The 16,734-nt window shown below is 41.1% G+C and overlaps 1 protein-coding gene across 1 annotated transcript in view; it reads left to right on the forward strand.

Moving 5' to 3' along the window:
- The window catches only part of LOC118388908 (protein MTSS 2), a 104,828-nt gene that overhangs the window by 23,945 nt on the left and 64,149 nt on the right, over positions 1 to 16,734 (forward strand). Inside the window, exon 3 of the mRNA XM_035778504.2 lies at positions 838 to 911. Within this exon, the coding sequence (XP_035634397.1) occupies positions 838 to 911 (74 nt within the window). The remainder of the gene's footprint in view (positions 1 to 837; positions 912 to 16,734) is intronic.

Genomic DNA, 16,734 nt, shown 5'->3' on the forward strand with positions numbered 1-16,734 from the left:
AGTTAAGAACATATTCTTATTTTCAATGACGGCCTGGGAACAGTGGCTTAACTGCCTGTTCAGGGGCAGAACGACAGATTTGTACCTTGTCAGCTCGGGGGTTTGAACTCGCAACCTTCCGGTTACTAGTCCAACGCTCTAACCACTAGGCTACGCTGCCGTTGAGCAGGAAACCGAACTGATTTGATCATTCAAGGCTTTTAAAATGAAGTGCTGCACATAGCCTTCGAAAGTATTCAGACCCCTTGACTTTATCCACATTTTGTTACATTACAGCCTTTTTCTAAAATGGATTAAATAAACATTTCCTCAGAAATCCATACACAATACCCCATAATGACAAGGCCAAAACAGGTTTTTCAAAATATTTGCTAACGTCATTGAAAATAAGAATGTGTTCTTAACTGACTTGCCTAGTTAAGGTATTCAAAAAAATAAAATAAAAATGGCAAATCGGCGCCCAAAGAAAACAGATTTCCGATTGTTATGAAAACTTAAAATTGGCCCTAATTCAGCGGCCATTCCGATTGATCGGTCGACCTCTAGTCCATGGCCCCATCCAGCCTGGTCTCAGCGGTACAGGCTGGTGGTGTAATGGTGTGGGAATGTTTACCTGGCACACATTAGGTCCCTTGATACCAATTGAGATATGTTTCCATGTCCCTAAGAATTCAGGCTGTTCTGGAAGCAAAGGCCGGTACGACCCGGTACTGGATGGATGTACCTAATAAACTGGCCACTGATTGTATTTAAAACACAGGAAAATCAAATGTTTCACTGCAATATGCCTATAAAGTGGTTTAATTGTAATGTTTGTCATTGTATTTGTTTTTTTAGGACAACTATCGTCGTCACAGGCTCTTTCCTGGAAGCCTTTCAGAAGGTGGCAGATATGGCGACTGGAACCAGAGGTAAAGCCAAAGATGTGCACCTGTCTCCATCCCTTATTGATGCCACAATAGATAACGTAGACAATTGTAGTTTTTTGAGTGGAAGTCAACTGCTGGCTGCATGTGTCCTGAATTGCACTTACACTTTGCAAATATGGTGCATGTAGGTCAGTCAATGATTTTGACTTTTTATAAGATAAGTTTAAGTTTTAGCTTACTGCATTCGCGTAACAGGCAGTCTCCTCGTGGAGTGCTATGTAATCAGGTGGTTAGAGTGTTGGACTAGTTAACTGTACGGTTGCAAGATTGATTCCCCCGAGCTGAAAAGGTAATAATATGAACAAGGCAGTTAATCCACCGGTCCTAGGCTGTCATTGAAAATAAGAATGTGTTCTTAACTGACTTGCCTAGATAAATACATATTAAATAAGTGTTAAAAAAACAGCCAACCCGGTGTCCAAAAATACCAATTTCCGATTGTTATGAACTTGAAATCGGCCCTAATTAATCGGCCATTCCGATTAATTGGTCGACCTCTAGTCCAGAGTAGTGGTGCTGGGCGGGCGGGCAGGCAGTTGCGGGCAGCGATCGGTTGACAAGCATGCATTTAGTTTTACTTGCATTTAAGATCAGTTGGAGGCCACAGAAGGGGAGTTGTATGGCGTTGAAGCTCATCTGGAGGTTAGTTAAGTGTCCAAAGAAGGGCCAGAGGTATACAGCATGGTGTTGTCTGTTTCGAAGTGGATCACCAGCAGCAAGAGCGACATCATTGATGTATACAGAGGAAATAGTTGGCCCGAGAATTGAACCCTGTGGCACCCCCATAGACTGCCAGAGGTCCGGACAACAGGCCCTCCAATTTGACACACTGAAATCTATCAGAGAAGAAGTTGGTGAACCAGGCGAGGCAGTCATTTGAGGAACCAAGGCTGTTGAGTCTGTCGATAAGAATGTGATGATTGACAGAGTTGAAAGCCTTGGCCAAGTCGATGAATATGGCTGCACAGTAATGTCTCATCGATGGTGGTTATGATATCGTTTAGGACCTTGAGCGTGGCTGAGGTGCACCCGTGACCAGCTCTGAAACCAGATTGCATAGCGTAGAAGGTACGGTGGGATTCGAGATGGTCGGTGATCTGTTTGTTAACTTGGCTTTCGATGACCGTAGAAAGGCAAGGTAGGATAGATATTGGTCTGTAGCAGTTTGGGTCTAGTCTCTCCCTTTTGAAGGGACCGATGACTGCGTCAGATTTCCAGTCTATTGGAATCTCAGACGATTCCAGCAACCATTTCGGCAGATTATTTTAGAAAGAGAGGGTCCAGATTGTCTAGCCCGGCTGATTTGTTGGGGTCCAGATTTAGCAGCTCTTTCAGAACATGAGCGATCTGGATTTGGGTGAAGGAGAAATGGGGAGGCTTGGGCGAGTTGCTGTGCGAAATGTGGTGGAGGGCTGTTGATCGGGGTAGGGGTAGCCAGGTGGAAGACATGACAATGCCGTGGAAAAATGCTTTTTGAAACTATCTATTATAGTGGATTTATCAGTGGTAACAGTGTTTCCTAGCTTTAGTGCAGTGGGCAGCTGGGAGGAGGTGCTATTTTTCTTCATGGACTTTAGTGTCCCAGAACCTTTTTGAGTTTGTGCTACAGATGCAAATTTCTGCTTGAAAAGGCTAGCCTTAGCTTTCCTAACTGCCTGTGTACATTGGTTCCTAACTTCCCTGAAAATGTACATATCACGGGGGCTATTCGATGCTTATGCAGAATGCCACAGGATGTTTTTGTATATCTGTTCCTAGTTCAACATTTTTTGAACGGGGCATGCTTATTTAAGATGGTGAGGAAGGCACTTCTATAGAATAACCAGGCTTCCTCTTCTGACAGATGGTGGTCAATATCCTTCCAGGATAATTGCCTTTAGACTTTTGGGAATTGGCCTATATCTATACGGCTAAATTGAAATGTTTCTTACAGAACAAATTTGAAATGCATATGCATAATCATGTTAGCAATAGAAAAATATCAGTTTGTAGATAATGGGAGAAATTATTAGACCAAAGGTGTGTACACAACAGTTCACCAGACACAAGACCGAACATTACACTGTTGATTTTGTGCATTTGACATTTACTGTACTTTTCGCCGCATTTGTTAGTGACGAAATCTGAAAATACTCTGGGATACATTCAGTAACATGTTAAGACTATTCCTGGAGAATGTGGGGTAGGTACAACACAAGTCAAAAACAGTACATGGGCTTGAGTGAGGGGACTAACTGGTGTTTCCAGGTGGCCACGCACCTCCAAGTGTGCATAGGTCCTAAGCAATTTAAATGCTCTTTTGTGACTCAAAGACTTAACTATACAGTACTTTTTGAGCACTCCTAGCTGTGCCGTTGAGGAACTAGAGAGCACACTGGTAGTTTTGTTTGGAACACATCCCTGCGTCTCCTCCATCACACAATTACAGTTTACGCTGTCCAAAACGGTCCATTATAAATCTGGGTCAGGTGTGAATGATTTGAATGACTTGTTCTTTTGCCAACACAACTAGCTAAGTTATAGAATATACTCTTACAGTGATAGGCTTTCACAGGGCAATTCAGAGAAACGGATCGTAATTTTTGTGCGAGTAGAAAGGAGTCATGAGTGCATTCGGATGCGTGTGTAGCGGGAACTTCACAGTAAACAAACAGGCTCATTCTGTTCAGAACAACGCAGTGTATGACGCAATGACAACTTTTAACTATAGTCCCAGTCAAAGGTTGGACTCACTCAAGGATTTTTCTTTATATGCTCAGCATATGTGGTAACTCCTTCAACTGTTGGAGAAGCATTCCAGGTGCTGCTGGTTGATTGAATGCCTAGTGTGCAAAGCTGTCATCAAGGCAAAGGGTGGCTAATTTGAAGAACCTCAAATATACTTTGATTTAACACCTTTTTGGTTACTACATGATTCCATGTGTTATTTCATAGTTTTGATGTCTTCACTATTATTATACAATGTAGAAAATAGTAAAAATAAAAAATAAAACCCTTGAATGAGTAGGTGTCCAAACTTGACTGGTACTCTACATCAAACATAGTGATCATAAATGTTGACACTGTAAATGTGAAGTACACGTTTGGACTCACGGGTGTTTGGCTTGCTTGTATGCCATCAGTGTTATTTATTGTCCTCCGCGTCTAATCTTTCAAGAAACAAATTCATATTAATTTATAGTATTTGCCTATTAAAAAAGTTGCCCAATTATCAGAAGGGATGGGGTAACGTCTTGTCACGCAACTTATGTTCGTCTAAACCTATACAGAGCAGGGAGAGGCAAAGCCAGAGCTATGATGTGATATATAATATGTTAATGTACAGCTACTACGTTCCAATTTAGGTGCTTATTAGTCCCCAAATCTGCCATTTTCAACCCTTTATAAAGGTACAAGTGTAACTGGTTATTAATAAGCTACCACTGAAATGGCGTATTTCCATCTGAGGTTCTGTGTATTTCTAAGAAGCAGCGGATAGGGTGAGGGTCTCACAAATACATTTACAAACAGAACTCCCAAAGGGCAGAAGATCTGAGAATTCGCAGGACAGTTTTTTCAGTGTGCGTTGTGCGTGCGCGCAGGCGCATGCTTTCAGTTAACACGGCACTGAAGCACAGTACAAAGTGTCAGTTTCCACTGTGATATTGTTATTAACCCCCCCCCCCTCCTATCCCTTGAGATCAAGTGACACAATCCAGTTTTGAAATGATCACACTGAACCATTAACATTGCTGTTATACAACAGTAAAGTGGCCTTTGAATCTTTTAATTGTTTTGAAATATTCATATTTTGTAACAGATTGAAATGTTAAACTGCCAGTTCCTTTCAATGCTTACTTTCTGCTAAGGATTACAGTCTACGCTTACCCATGAAAATCAGCATAGTTTTTAAGTGTGCCGGTCTTGGGAGGGAATCATTCCATCAGTTTTGGGTACTGGGTCAGTGTATTATCACCTTGTCAGATTCTCAGCCTAAAACCCGCACCTACAATTTACGACCTGCTCTTTGCACTCAAGTGGAAAAACTGCAGTAATAACAGTGGGTGTTCCGTCAGCCAGGCCTTCTATTATCCACCACTTGAACAATGAGAGCTGGTAATGCTAGATCATTATACCTGAGACAGTGTTAGATAATCTCCCCCCTGCTTCCAGTTTGATGGGACATGAATAAAAGACTATCAGTTTTCCCATTGCTCTCTATAAACCAGACCTTAAGCTACTATCAGTGTCACTAGCCCTGACTTGGATGGTGCTGCTGTTTTTTATTTTTCAGAGTGGTAGTACTTGGCACATTCCCTTGTATTTGGCTCTTTTGTTATAGCGCCTCGTAAATAAAAAAATATTATAAAATAGTTTACCACATGATCTGCTTATGTTCCTGGCCAATATGTTGAAGTTAACCTTTACACAGTAAGGCAGACCCTGCACATGCATTTCTTGCTGTAATAACACAAAGTATAAAGGTGCTTTGGCAAGCCTTGCGTGTAGCCATGCACACACAGCCCTATCATTGTTTAGAGAAGCCAATGCCGTTGACCCATAAGTTCCCTTGGGCAACTGTTTAAGCAATGTCTACCTACTCTGCAAAGCAACTCAGTGGTTGTGTAGGTTTTGTTGTGTGATGCCCTGTTTACATCGTGATGTAATTCATTACGCTGTACGTTAAACATTTTTTTTACACAGTGTTTCTCAACTTTGTTTTTATGTTTTGGCACATTTTTTTTTACATCCATGTTAGTGGGCATTTCTCTTTTGCCAAGATAAGCCATCCACCTGACAGGTGTGGCATATCAAGAAGTTGATTAAACAGCATGATCATTACAGAGGTGCACATTGTGCCGGGGACAATAAAAGGCCGCTTTAAAATGTGCAGTTTTGTCACAACACATTGCCGCATGTTTTGAGAGAGCTTGCAATTGGCATTTCTCTACCATAAGCTGCCTCCAATGTCGTTTTAGAGAATTTGTCAGGACATCCAACCGGCCTCACAACCAAAAACAACGTGTAACCACTCCAGCTCAGGACCACCATCTTCACCTGCGGGATTGTCTGAGGGGGAGTGGGGGTGGGGTGCACACTTTAAATAATAAATAGCTACACCCATAAATAAATAAGATTTCCCCAGACCTCAATTGGTCTCCTGGTGTGATTTAATTATTGTTGTGGACTTAGAATATCCCAACTTTCCCCCCCCAATATATATATATATATGAGTGAACCTGAGAAACTAAACCTTTACAATTTAAGATTATGTGGATTATTTCATTTAGTTTCTTGCGGAGTGCTTGCTTAAATGTCTAAACTGTAATTTCTGGTTGTCTAGGTGCATTACCCAGATGTTCTGGGGACGTGTCTGAATAATTCAATTATGTGCACACATTTGTTTACATCCCTGTTAGTGAACAGTTCACACTGAATTCATATGTTTTCAGTAATAAAAAAATGGTAGTCGTGTCTTTCTACACAATACCACAGCAAATGTTTCCAATCTAGGAGGTAAATGCGATTTTAAAGTATTCAATAATTTTCTTTCAGATGGAATCAAGGTGCTAGAATGTAGCAGAGGCCACCAAAATAGAGCTCCTTTGGCAAAACATTTCAAACCCAGGGCCGGGGACGCCTGGCTTGTCTGTTTGGCTGGCTACTCTATGTACCTGTGGAGAACACTGCATTGACCAGTCATCATTCTCTCTCCACTTAGAGTGCCCCACAGGTGTCCTGCTATGCTCCTTTCCTTTCTAGAACTTCATAAAGGTGCAATCTGGAGTTGCTCCACCAGTTTTGGGGTGTTTAATTATATATATATCCATTGATACTTGAAGGTTAGTTCAACTGTTGTACACCATCAGAACACAAAATATAAGCTTGTTTTACTTCAATGTTTGTAAACAAAGTCAATGTACACTGTCTGTATAGCTTCAGAGACATTTAAAAATGGTATCCACGAGTTCATCTGACTCTGCGGTTGTAGAATAAAGTGCCTATTGCCAAAATCCTGAAGTATCCCTTTAAATTCCCTGTTTTGCTTGTTTACTGAGGGTTAATTTCATAGGGAATTGTCGGAGGCGCTTTTTCATATTGTTACATTGCCTTTATTCAAGCCTTTCTAAAACCTGGCTGGACTTGATATACAATGCCTTCAGTAAGTGTGAATTCCCCTTGAATAATTGTTTTCTTCTTCTCACCTATCTACGCACAATAACCCACGATAAAGTGAAACATGTTTTTATACATTTTAGCAAATGTATTGAAAAATTAAATAGAAATCTCATTTTCTTAATTTTCACACCTCTGAGTCAATACATTTTTGGAGTCTTTCTGGATAAGTGCTTTGCACGTCTGGGTTGTACAATATTTGCCCATAGAATTTCAAGGAGATTTAAGTAAAAAATGTAACTTCCTCTCAGGAACATTCACTACAGTCTTGGTAAGCAACTCCAGTGTATATTTGGCCTTGTTTTAGGTTATTGCCCTGCTGAAAGGGGAATTAATCTCCCAGTGTCTGGTAGAAAGCAGACTAAACCAGGTCTTGCTTTAGGATTTAGCTCCATTCAGTTGATTTCTTTCATCCTGAAAAACTCCCCAGTCCTTAACGATTTACAATTGAAAATATGGAGAGTGGTACTCAGTAATGTATAGGATTTGCCCCTAACATAACACTTTGTATTCAGGACAAAATGTTTTATACACTCTTTTGCAATACTCTTTTACTGCCTTGTTGCAGAATATTTTATTTCTTTACAATCTTCCTTTTCAATCTGTCAATTAGGTTAGTATTGTGGAGTAACTACAAGGTTGATCCATCCTCAATTTTCTCCTATCTCACCCAATAAACTCTGTTTTTAAAGTCTCCATTGACCTCATGGTGAAATCCCTGAGCGGTTTCCTTCCTTTCCGGCAACTGAGTTAGCAAAGACGCCTGTATCTTTGTAGTGACTGGCTGTATTGATACACCATCCAAAGTGTAATTAATGACTACACCATGCTCAAAGGGCATTCAATTAGGGATGCACTGATATGACATTTTTGTCCGATACCGATATCCAATATCTTTCTTGCCAAAGAACCAGATGCCGATATGTAACATTTGTGGCCTTAAGCATTCTAGTACAGTTAAATAGTTGAAACAACAAAAAGTTATTTTGCTGGCTGTTACTTGTGTCCCCATTACCAGTAAAACATAATCAAAACCCATTTATTTAACTTACTTGCTGTGCTGTTTCGTTGTTCAGTCGTTTCAAACCAGAATTTCATCATATGTCAAGCAGTGACGTTTCAGCTCTGCCTGTCCCTGGCGCCTCTTCCTCGGTGCGTACTGTCACTGTGTCCGTTTCCATCTTGTCCAGCTGTGTCTGTAAAGTTTCAAGTAAACCCTTTCTTGTCTGCATCGAAGTAGCGGTCCTTGTACCTGGCATCGAGCATGGTGTCGATACAGTAAAGAGGCTTGGAGAGAATGCCACCGAATTGCTTGTTCACAGTCTCTCGTAGAGTACTTTTGCAAGTTCTAACCCAACTGCCGACAGTGTTGTTGAGCAGGCGTTTCAATGCAATGACCGAGGGTATCACGTCTGCTACAGACGCAGTTGATGAGCTTGTTTCTTGAGTCAGTTGTTCGAATGGAGCTCGGCGAGTGTTCATTTTCTGAAATGGCAGCAGTGGTATGAGAACCAGCACGTTCTTAAGGATGCAATACGGCTTTCCTCAGTACGAAATCGTCGTTGACCCACTGTGCTGTCACTCAGCCTGCTCATGGGACTGACATCTCTGGTCCAACTGTCAGTCGTGAAGCTGATAGTAGTGACACCTATAGCAAGTGCATGTGCGTTTCAACAATACTGTATAACTCCGGTAGGCCAACATCTGAAAAATAGCACCTACTTGGTAGTATGTACCGGGGCTCAAGGTGCTCAACTAGTTGGCGAAAGCCAACATCATCCACGACAGAGAACGGTTGATTGTCAGGGACAATGAATTCCGTTATCTTGACGTAAATGGATTTTGCCTTTGAATTGTCTCGCTGAAATCTTCATACTCTTTCAAATGACTGCTCGACTTGAACTTGTTTAGTTGTTGGAAGTGTGCGTTTAGTTTTTTTCTACTACACTAAGTAGTCGCTGAATGTCTGGGGGTGATTCACTTTCAAATTTGTAATTAGGTTTGTGGTATTGAACAATTTCACTTTCTCACATTGGGAAATAATAGCAGCACAAATGTTGCATATGGCCTTTTTTGTTATCTTCCTTTGAAACTTCAAAATAGATCCACACAGCTGACATTGTGGACATAGATTTTTGGGTATTCTGTTCTCTTACTCCCTAATAATCAGCCTATGGTCCATTTCCGCCTAAGTGCAAGAAGAATACCTTAACCTCGTTGGGCTGAGATCCCGCTAACGGGATCGATATGACAAAAATCAGTGAAAGTGCAGGGCACCAAATTCAAACAAATCTTAAAATTCCTCAAACAAGTTTTTTTTACACAATTTTAAAGAGACTTCTGGTTAATCCCACCAGTGTCCGATTTCAAAAAGGCTTTACGACGAAAGCACACCAAACGATTATGTTAGGGGAGTGCCTAGTCAGAGAAACAGCCACTTTTCCAGCCAACGAGAGGAGTCACAAAAAGCAGAAATGGAGAGCAATTAATCATTAACCTTTGATCTTCATCAGATGACACTCAGGACTTCATGTTACACAATACATGTATGTTTTGTTCGATAAAGTTAATATTTATATAAATTGGCAGGTTTACGTTCAGTAGTTCCAAAACATCTGGTAATTTTGCAGAGCCGCATCAATTTACAGAAATATTCATAATTAACATTGATAAAAGATACAGGTGTTATGCGTGGAACTTTAGATAAACTTCTCCTTAATGCAACTACTGTCTCAGATTTCAAAAAAGCTTTACCGAAAAAGCACACGATGCAACAATCTGAGTACAGCGCTCAGAGATCAAAACAACCCAAACAGATATCCGCCATGTTGTGTAGTCAACAGAAGTCAGAAATAGCATTATAAATATTCACTTACCTTTGATCTTCATCAGAATGCATTCCCAGGAATCCCAGTTCCACAATAAATGTTTGATTTGTTCGATAAAGTTAATTTATGTCCAAATACCTCCTTTTTTGTCTACGTTTAGCCCAGTAATCCAAATTCATGACACGTGATCACTAGGTGCAGACAAAAAGTTTCATTATAGACTGTAGAAATATTTCAAACTATGTATAAAATCAATTTTTAGGATGTTTTTATCATAAATCTTCAATGTTCCAACCGGAGAATTCCTTTGTCTGTAGAATTACAATGGAACGCAAGCTAACTGTCACGTGGACGCCCGTGGTCAGCGCATGCCTCTCTGGCAGACCTCTGACTCATTCCCCTCTCATTCGCCCCCACTTCACAGTTGAAGCATCAAACAAGGATCTAACGACTGTTGACATCTAGTGGAAGCCTTAGGAAGTGCAATATGACACCATAGACACTGTATTCGATAGGCCAAGAGTTGAATGACTTATAAACCTCAGATTTCCCACTTCCTGGTTGGATTTTTACTCAGGTTTTTGCCTGCCATATGAGTTCTGTTATACTCAGACATCATTCAAACAGTTTTAGAAACTTCAGTGTTTTCTATCCAAATCTACTAATAATATGCATATCGTAGCTTCTGGGCCTCAGTAGCGGGCAGTTTACTCTGGGCACCTTATTCATCCAAGCTATTCAATACTGCCCCCAGCCATAACCTCCCCTAACTCCCTTTTCACTGAAGTGTCCTGGCCCCTTCCCTCCATTTCTCAACCACTCCCTTATTTTTTCGGTTCCTCAACACTCACATGATTCAGTGACAAGTCAGCAAATATTATTTTATTCATTCAGTGCAGTGATGGTGACAGTGCAGTGATGGTCTGAATCCTTGACTGACCAAAACCCCAGTCAAGAGACACGTTGCACAATTTCCCTCAGATAGCAATAGCTCTCATGTGATTAAACCTTGGTGCCACATTCATCTTCTTGAGAGGACAACTGAATCACTGTGGTCTCGCTCATCAGCATTTTGATTGAATAAGCTTTCCAAAGTTAATCACAAGTTATACAACACAAACAATGCCTGTGTGTTGTAATTTGTTGCCTCGAATGAATTTAATTTCTCGCTTAGCAGTCTCTGATTTTACATCGTTTTCGTTGTAAATTTACGTGACCCAGTTCAGTGTTTTTTAAAGGCCCTCCCTGTGGGCAGAGTGCCATTACTCCTGTCTGCTACAGAATATTTCAAGCCGTGTGTCAATGCTTTGATTTGCCATGGAAATACCTTTATAAAACCGTTCTATGCTGCTCCTATCGCTTTCATGCGTAATGGATGTCAAATGATTCAGGGATAGCATGGTTTAATTTAGTTTGGTATTTAGTTTGTACAGTACCTTCAGAAAATATTTAGACCTCTTGACTTTATCCAAATGTTATTACGTTACAGCCTCATTCTAAAATGTATATTAAAAAAATCCTCAGCAATCTACACAATACCCCATAATGACAAAGCGAAAACAAATAAATGTTTTTGCAAATGTATTCAAAATAAACAAGTATTCAGACCCTTTGCTATGAGACTCAAAATTTAACAGGTGCATCCTGTTTCCATTGATCATCCTTGAGATGTTGCTACAACTTCATTGGAGTCTACCTGTGGTAAATTAAATTGATTGGACATGAGTTGGAAAGGTACAGCTGTCTATATAAGGTCCCACTCTTGATAGTGCATGTCAGAGACAGGTCTGTGTTGAGGCACAGATCTGGGGAAGGGTAGCAAAATATTTCTGCAACATTGAAGGTCCCCAAGAACCAAGTGGCTTTCATCCATTCTAAAATGGAAGCCGTTTGGAACCACCAAGACTCTTCCTAGAGCTGGCCACCTGAGGGAGGTGACCAAGAACCCTATGGTCTCAGAACTCCAGAGTTCCTCTGTGGATATGGTTGTCCTTTTGTTTCTCCCAAGTTTCTCCCATCTCTGCAGCACTCCACCAATCAGGCCTTTATGGTAGAGTGGCCAGACGGAAGACACTCCTCAGCAATATGAAAATGACAGCCCGCTTGGGGTTTGCCAAAAGGCACCAAAAAGACTCTCAGACCATGAGAAACAAGATTATCTGGTCTGATTAAACCAAGATTTAACTCTTTGAACTCGCATCCCCCTCTTTGTTTCCTTCATTAACTCAGCTGTCCAATGATGAAGTGGGGTGGTGCACCACAGATTCGCCTCTGAGTGCCAGCTGTCCCCTCTGCCACCCCCCCATGTCCCACCGGTCAGCAGGGATCCCTGAACAGCGGACACATTCCAAACTGAGCTTGAGGGATGTGTTTTTTTTTACCCACAGAGCCTCACCTTAAGTTCGGACTCACTACCCTCCTCTCCGTCCCCCACTCGACTGACCAAATGCGCCGGAGCATGATCCCAAACAGCTGTCCCTGGAGCGACAACCTTTCTGCTATAATAACAAGGCCATACCCCCCACATACTGTATTATGGCCTTGCAAGGCTGTCTTTGTCTGACATGTTTTCAAGTTTGAAATAGTTTTGACAGTGCAGTAAGTCTTGCCTCTTGTATAACCCTAATGGTTACTCAGTCCTGTTTATCCAACCTCACAATAACATCACACTGTAGCCTGGTTTTTAGCTAACTCATAGTCGTCAGTGCCTTGTGCAATAATGAACTAAATATTGGTTTTCATATTTATATTTAAATGTCTGGTCAAAGACATTACATGATTGACCTAGTATTTAAAACAGCAACATAACTTGAGGACTAAGCAATATTTATCACTGGGGACAATTTGACAAAGTGTTTAGAGTTCCTGTGTCTGTTAAATGTTCCTGTGTGACACATGCTCTCTGTAAGCAAACTTGCACTGCACATATCTGTATACATTTCCCCTTTTCTAAACAATCTAAACAAAGGGAAGAGGAGAATGGGAGAAGAAAGTTGTCTGTGTATTTGAAGTGTGGAGGGAGCGCAGCGCTCCAGCTTTCAGTCCCCCTCTAGTGTTATCCATCTTCTTTGAGTGGCGATGACGGCACACGTCCAAATAGTCAATTGTTCTCCCCTCACATTTCCCCCCTTTTGGGCTCTCTTGAGATCTACTGGGAAATTTGTTGGGTTATTAGCACTTCCCAACCACCCAGTTCTGAAATGAAGTAGCTAATAAAATGTCATTTTCAAACATTTGCAAAAATGTGAAAAATATGGTTCTAAACAGCTCACCTTATCTGAGCGGTTCCATATGTGACAAAGATTAATCTCTTATGAACTTAGAGGGGAAACTAATAGCCGTAACTAGGATGGGTTGCTAATATGATTTGAATTGTGCCTTTTGGCTTCTGGACAGTGAAAGATAGTTGATATGAAAACCAATAGAACAGGAAAGAAGTCCTGGTTAACCTCTAGCGTCGAGCAATCCCGTATCCGGGAGCGTAATCATAGCCTCAAGCTCATTACCATAAAACAACGTTTCCTATTCATGAAAATCGCAAATGAAATGAAATAAATTATATTCAAACACAAGCTTAGCCTTTTGTTAACAACACTCATCTCAGATTTTCAAAATATGCTTTTCAACCAAAGCAACACAAGCATTTGTGTAAGAGTATTGATAGCCTAGCATAGAATTAAGCCTAGCATTCAGCAGGCAATTTTCACAAAAACAAGAAAAGCATTCACATAAAATAATTTACCTTTGAAGAACTTCGGATGTTTTCAATGACGAGACTCTTAGTTAGATGGCAAATGTTCATTTTGTCCAAAAAGATTATTTGTGTAAGAGAAATAGCTCTGTTTTGTTCATCACGTTTGGCTAAGAAAAAGACCGGAAAATGCAGTCACTTACAACGCCGACCTTTTTTCCAAATTAGCTCCATAATATCGACAAACATGACAAACGTTGTTTAGAATCAATCCTCAAGGTGTTTTTCACATATCTATTCGATAATCTATCAGTGGTGGCAGTTGGCTTCTCATCAGAAGCAAACGTAAAACTACTGCAGCTGGAGATTACGCAATAATTGACTGAGGACACCAAGCGACCACCTGGTAGATGTAGTCTCTTATGGTCAATCTTCCAATGATATGCCTACAAATACGCCACAATGCTGCAGACACCTTGGGGAAAATGTGTAAAACGTAAGCTGACTCCTAGCTCCTTCAGCCATATAAGGAGTCATTGGCATGAGGCGGTTTCAAAAAATGCAGCACTTCCTGGTTGGATTTTATCTGGGTTTCGCCTGTAACATCAGTTCTGTGGCACTCACAGACAATATCTTTGCAGTTTTGGAAACGTCAGTGTTTTCTTTCCAAAGCTGTCAATTATATGCATAGTCGAGCATCTTTTCGTGACAAAATATCTTGTTTAAAACGGGAACGTTTTTCATCCAAAAATTAAAATGTCGCCCCCTATATCCAAGAAGTTAATGGCAAGAGGTATTTATAAAATAATTGGCTCCATATTTCTATGGTTTGGCTAGGCTACTTTGAAGCAAGGTAAGTCATTCCTCATTAGTTGAAGTAAAGTAAACTATTTATACTGCCACGAGCTCACATTGTAAAGTGGTGGGTGGTGCTCTGATAGCCTGCCTAATGTTGACTAACCTATGCACTCGAATGGGAGGTACGCTTTAATTACTTATTGAGATTGAGAAATAAATAGTAGCTCTTTTTTAATAGTGGTCATCAAGTTAACATGCGATTGCATTTAGAATTAGTTTTGTAATGACTGGGTTTAGAAAAGCACCTTTCACTCCAGTACCAGTTTTTTGAGGAGCTGCTCTCGCTGTCTGACAGGAGATGGGCCATTCTGCTCTTCAACCTAGGTCCTCTGTATGCTGTGCACGTGTGATAAAAAGATAAATGACGACTAATGAAAATATACACGGTGCAATTTAATTCCACAAGATTATGTGAATTAACCTGTAGACCGATAAGCATGACTGGTCAAATGTATTTTTGTCAGCTAACCAATTTAATGGTTAGCCGTTTAACATCCCTGGTCTCGACAGTGAGTCTTACCATTGTGTGATCAGTTGACTAGTGACACACTAACAGTATAACAGTATTACACTCTGGATGTACGAAAGGGTTTGAGGTCTCAGAATCAATATATAGTTTTTTAGAATCATTTGTGAAATCTGTGGATGTAAGACACTTTATCTGGCCGTTGTCAACAGCATGATCTGATTGTTTTTCTGTTGATCCTCATGACTGGTTACCCTGGGGATTTTTTTATATATTTTTTTTACATAATTGGTCTTATACAAGGCAGACTCCTTTTTGTCCAATGCATCAAAGAAAACATCACAAGACTCGCAACAGGGATCCAGAAGCCAAGGGAAGGTCTGTCCTAGTTACCAATATCATAAAGAATTAGTGGAAGAATTTAGTGATCTACCATTTTAGAGACAACACTTGAAGGAGCATGATATGATTGAGGTTACTGAAAGAAAGACGAAAAGCATGAACTGATTGTTCTGACCCTATTTAGAACTGTGTGAATAGAGTTAATATATTTTTGGAGTGCTGTCCCCCAGGATATATTCATGTATTCTATTTTTACCTTGGGCGGAATCAAAACTAGTCAAAGTCGAAGCACTCGGGCCTTACCCTGGATAACTGTCTGGAACACTGCCACAGCAGACCACTGAGAGGGGGTGTCTGGGTAAACTGAGTAGGTACGAGCAGAGCCCAGCTCTCGTGCTGCGAGACACTGAGTGCCTTGTGCTGTGGGGAGATGTGGGCACCAGTTATTCTGGTGTTTGTATAAGAGCAAGATGGAACATGGTTTGGTGTGCTGGTGAGAATTGGACATTAGTAGGATGATGCTACTGGTGAACAACATGGCTATATTCTGGCAGGAAGACGGTTGTCAACGTATTGGGATTAGTTTCGCAGTACATTTTGTGAAAATGTCCTCCCACGTTGGCTGTGCCAGTTTATATCCAGAATCAAAGGTGTCTAGCAACGCAGCTACAAATGAACAGAGCAAAAGTGATTCACATGTAACACCTCCAGAGATTTATCAAACTGAAGAGGGCTCATGGAGGGGAGGTTTTGAATGAATGAGGTGGGACCTGTCAGGGTTTGAGTCTGTGGTAAAACTCTTTTTAATTTGATCCATTTGAAACCACTTTGTGACTGAGTGGTCCAGGAAAAGCTGGGTCATGTTTTCGCAGGCATTATCCCCATCTGGAGCATGAGCTCACAACTTTTATCTCCTATTGTGGCCTGTGGCTAAACAGCACTGCGTGACGCACGTGAGGGTTCCGTTTGATACAAAAACTACACGACCGTCCGCTATCCGAAAAGGATTTCATAAGTTCCGTGCCTTTTTTCACGAGGCACAGACTAGTCAGGGCAATGGGGTTTTCTCTCTTTGGCGTTCCTTGGAGAGTGGCCAATCTGGAGTGAGTTTACTGAGGACGGTTCCACTCTTGTGTTTGTTGTAGAGGAAAGCTGTGGGGGTTGGGAAGGAAAGGTGACGCACTCTCCTTTGAAAAGAGACAAACAGGCAGGCCTTTTAGGAAACCAGACTGGAAGTCCATTCTGAGTTCTCCCCATGTGAAGTGTGTGTGAGAAAGAAGTTGTCGTGTGGGACTGTGTGTATATAACAGCTTTGTGGGTGTGTGTGTAGGAAAGGCCTTTTTGATGGTGCCTCGGGCTGGAGCTTACAAGACAGTCTAGTTTAACCGAGGGCCATAAAAAGCCAGCAGGATAGGACGTTTGTCCCCAAGCGGAATTGGAGAGCATTTCCTGACCGCAGTAGGA

This window comes from Oncorhynchus keta, chromosome 10 (genome assembly GCF_023373465.1).
Source record: "Oncorhynchus keta strain PuntledgeMale-10-30-2019 chromosome 10, Oket_V2, whole genome shotgun sequence".
In the NCBI taxonomy this organism is placed as follows: Eukaryota; Metazoa; Chordata; class Actinopteri; order Salmoniformes; family Salmonidae; genus Oncorhynchus; species Oncorhynchus keta.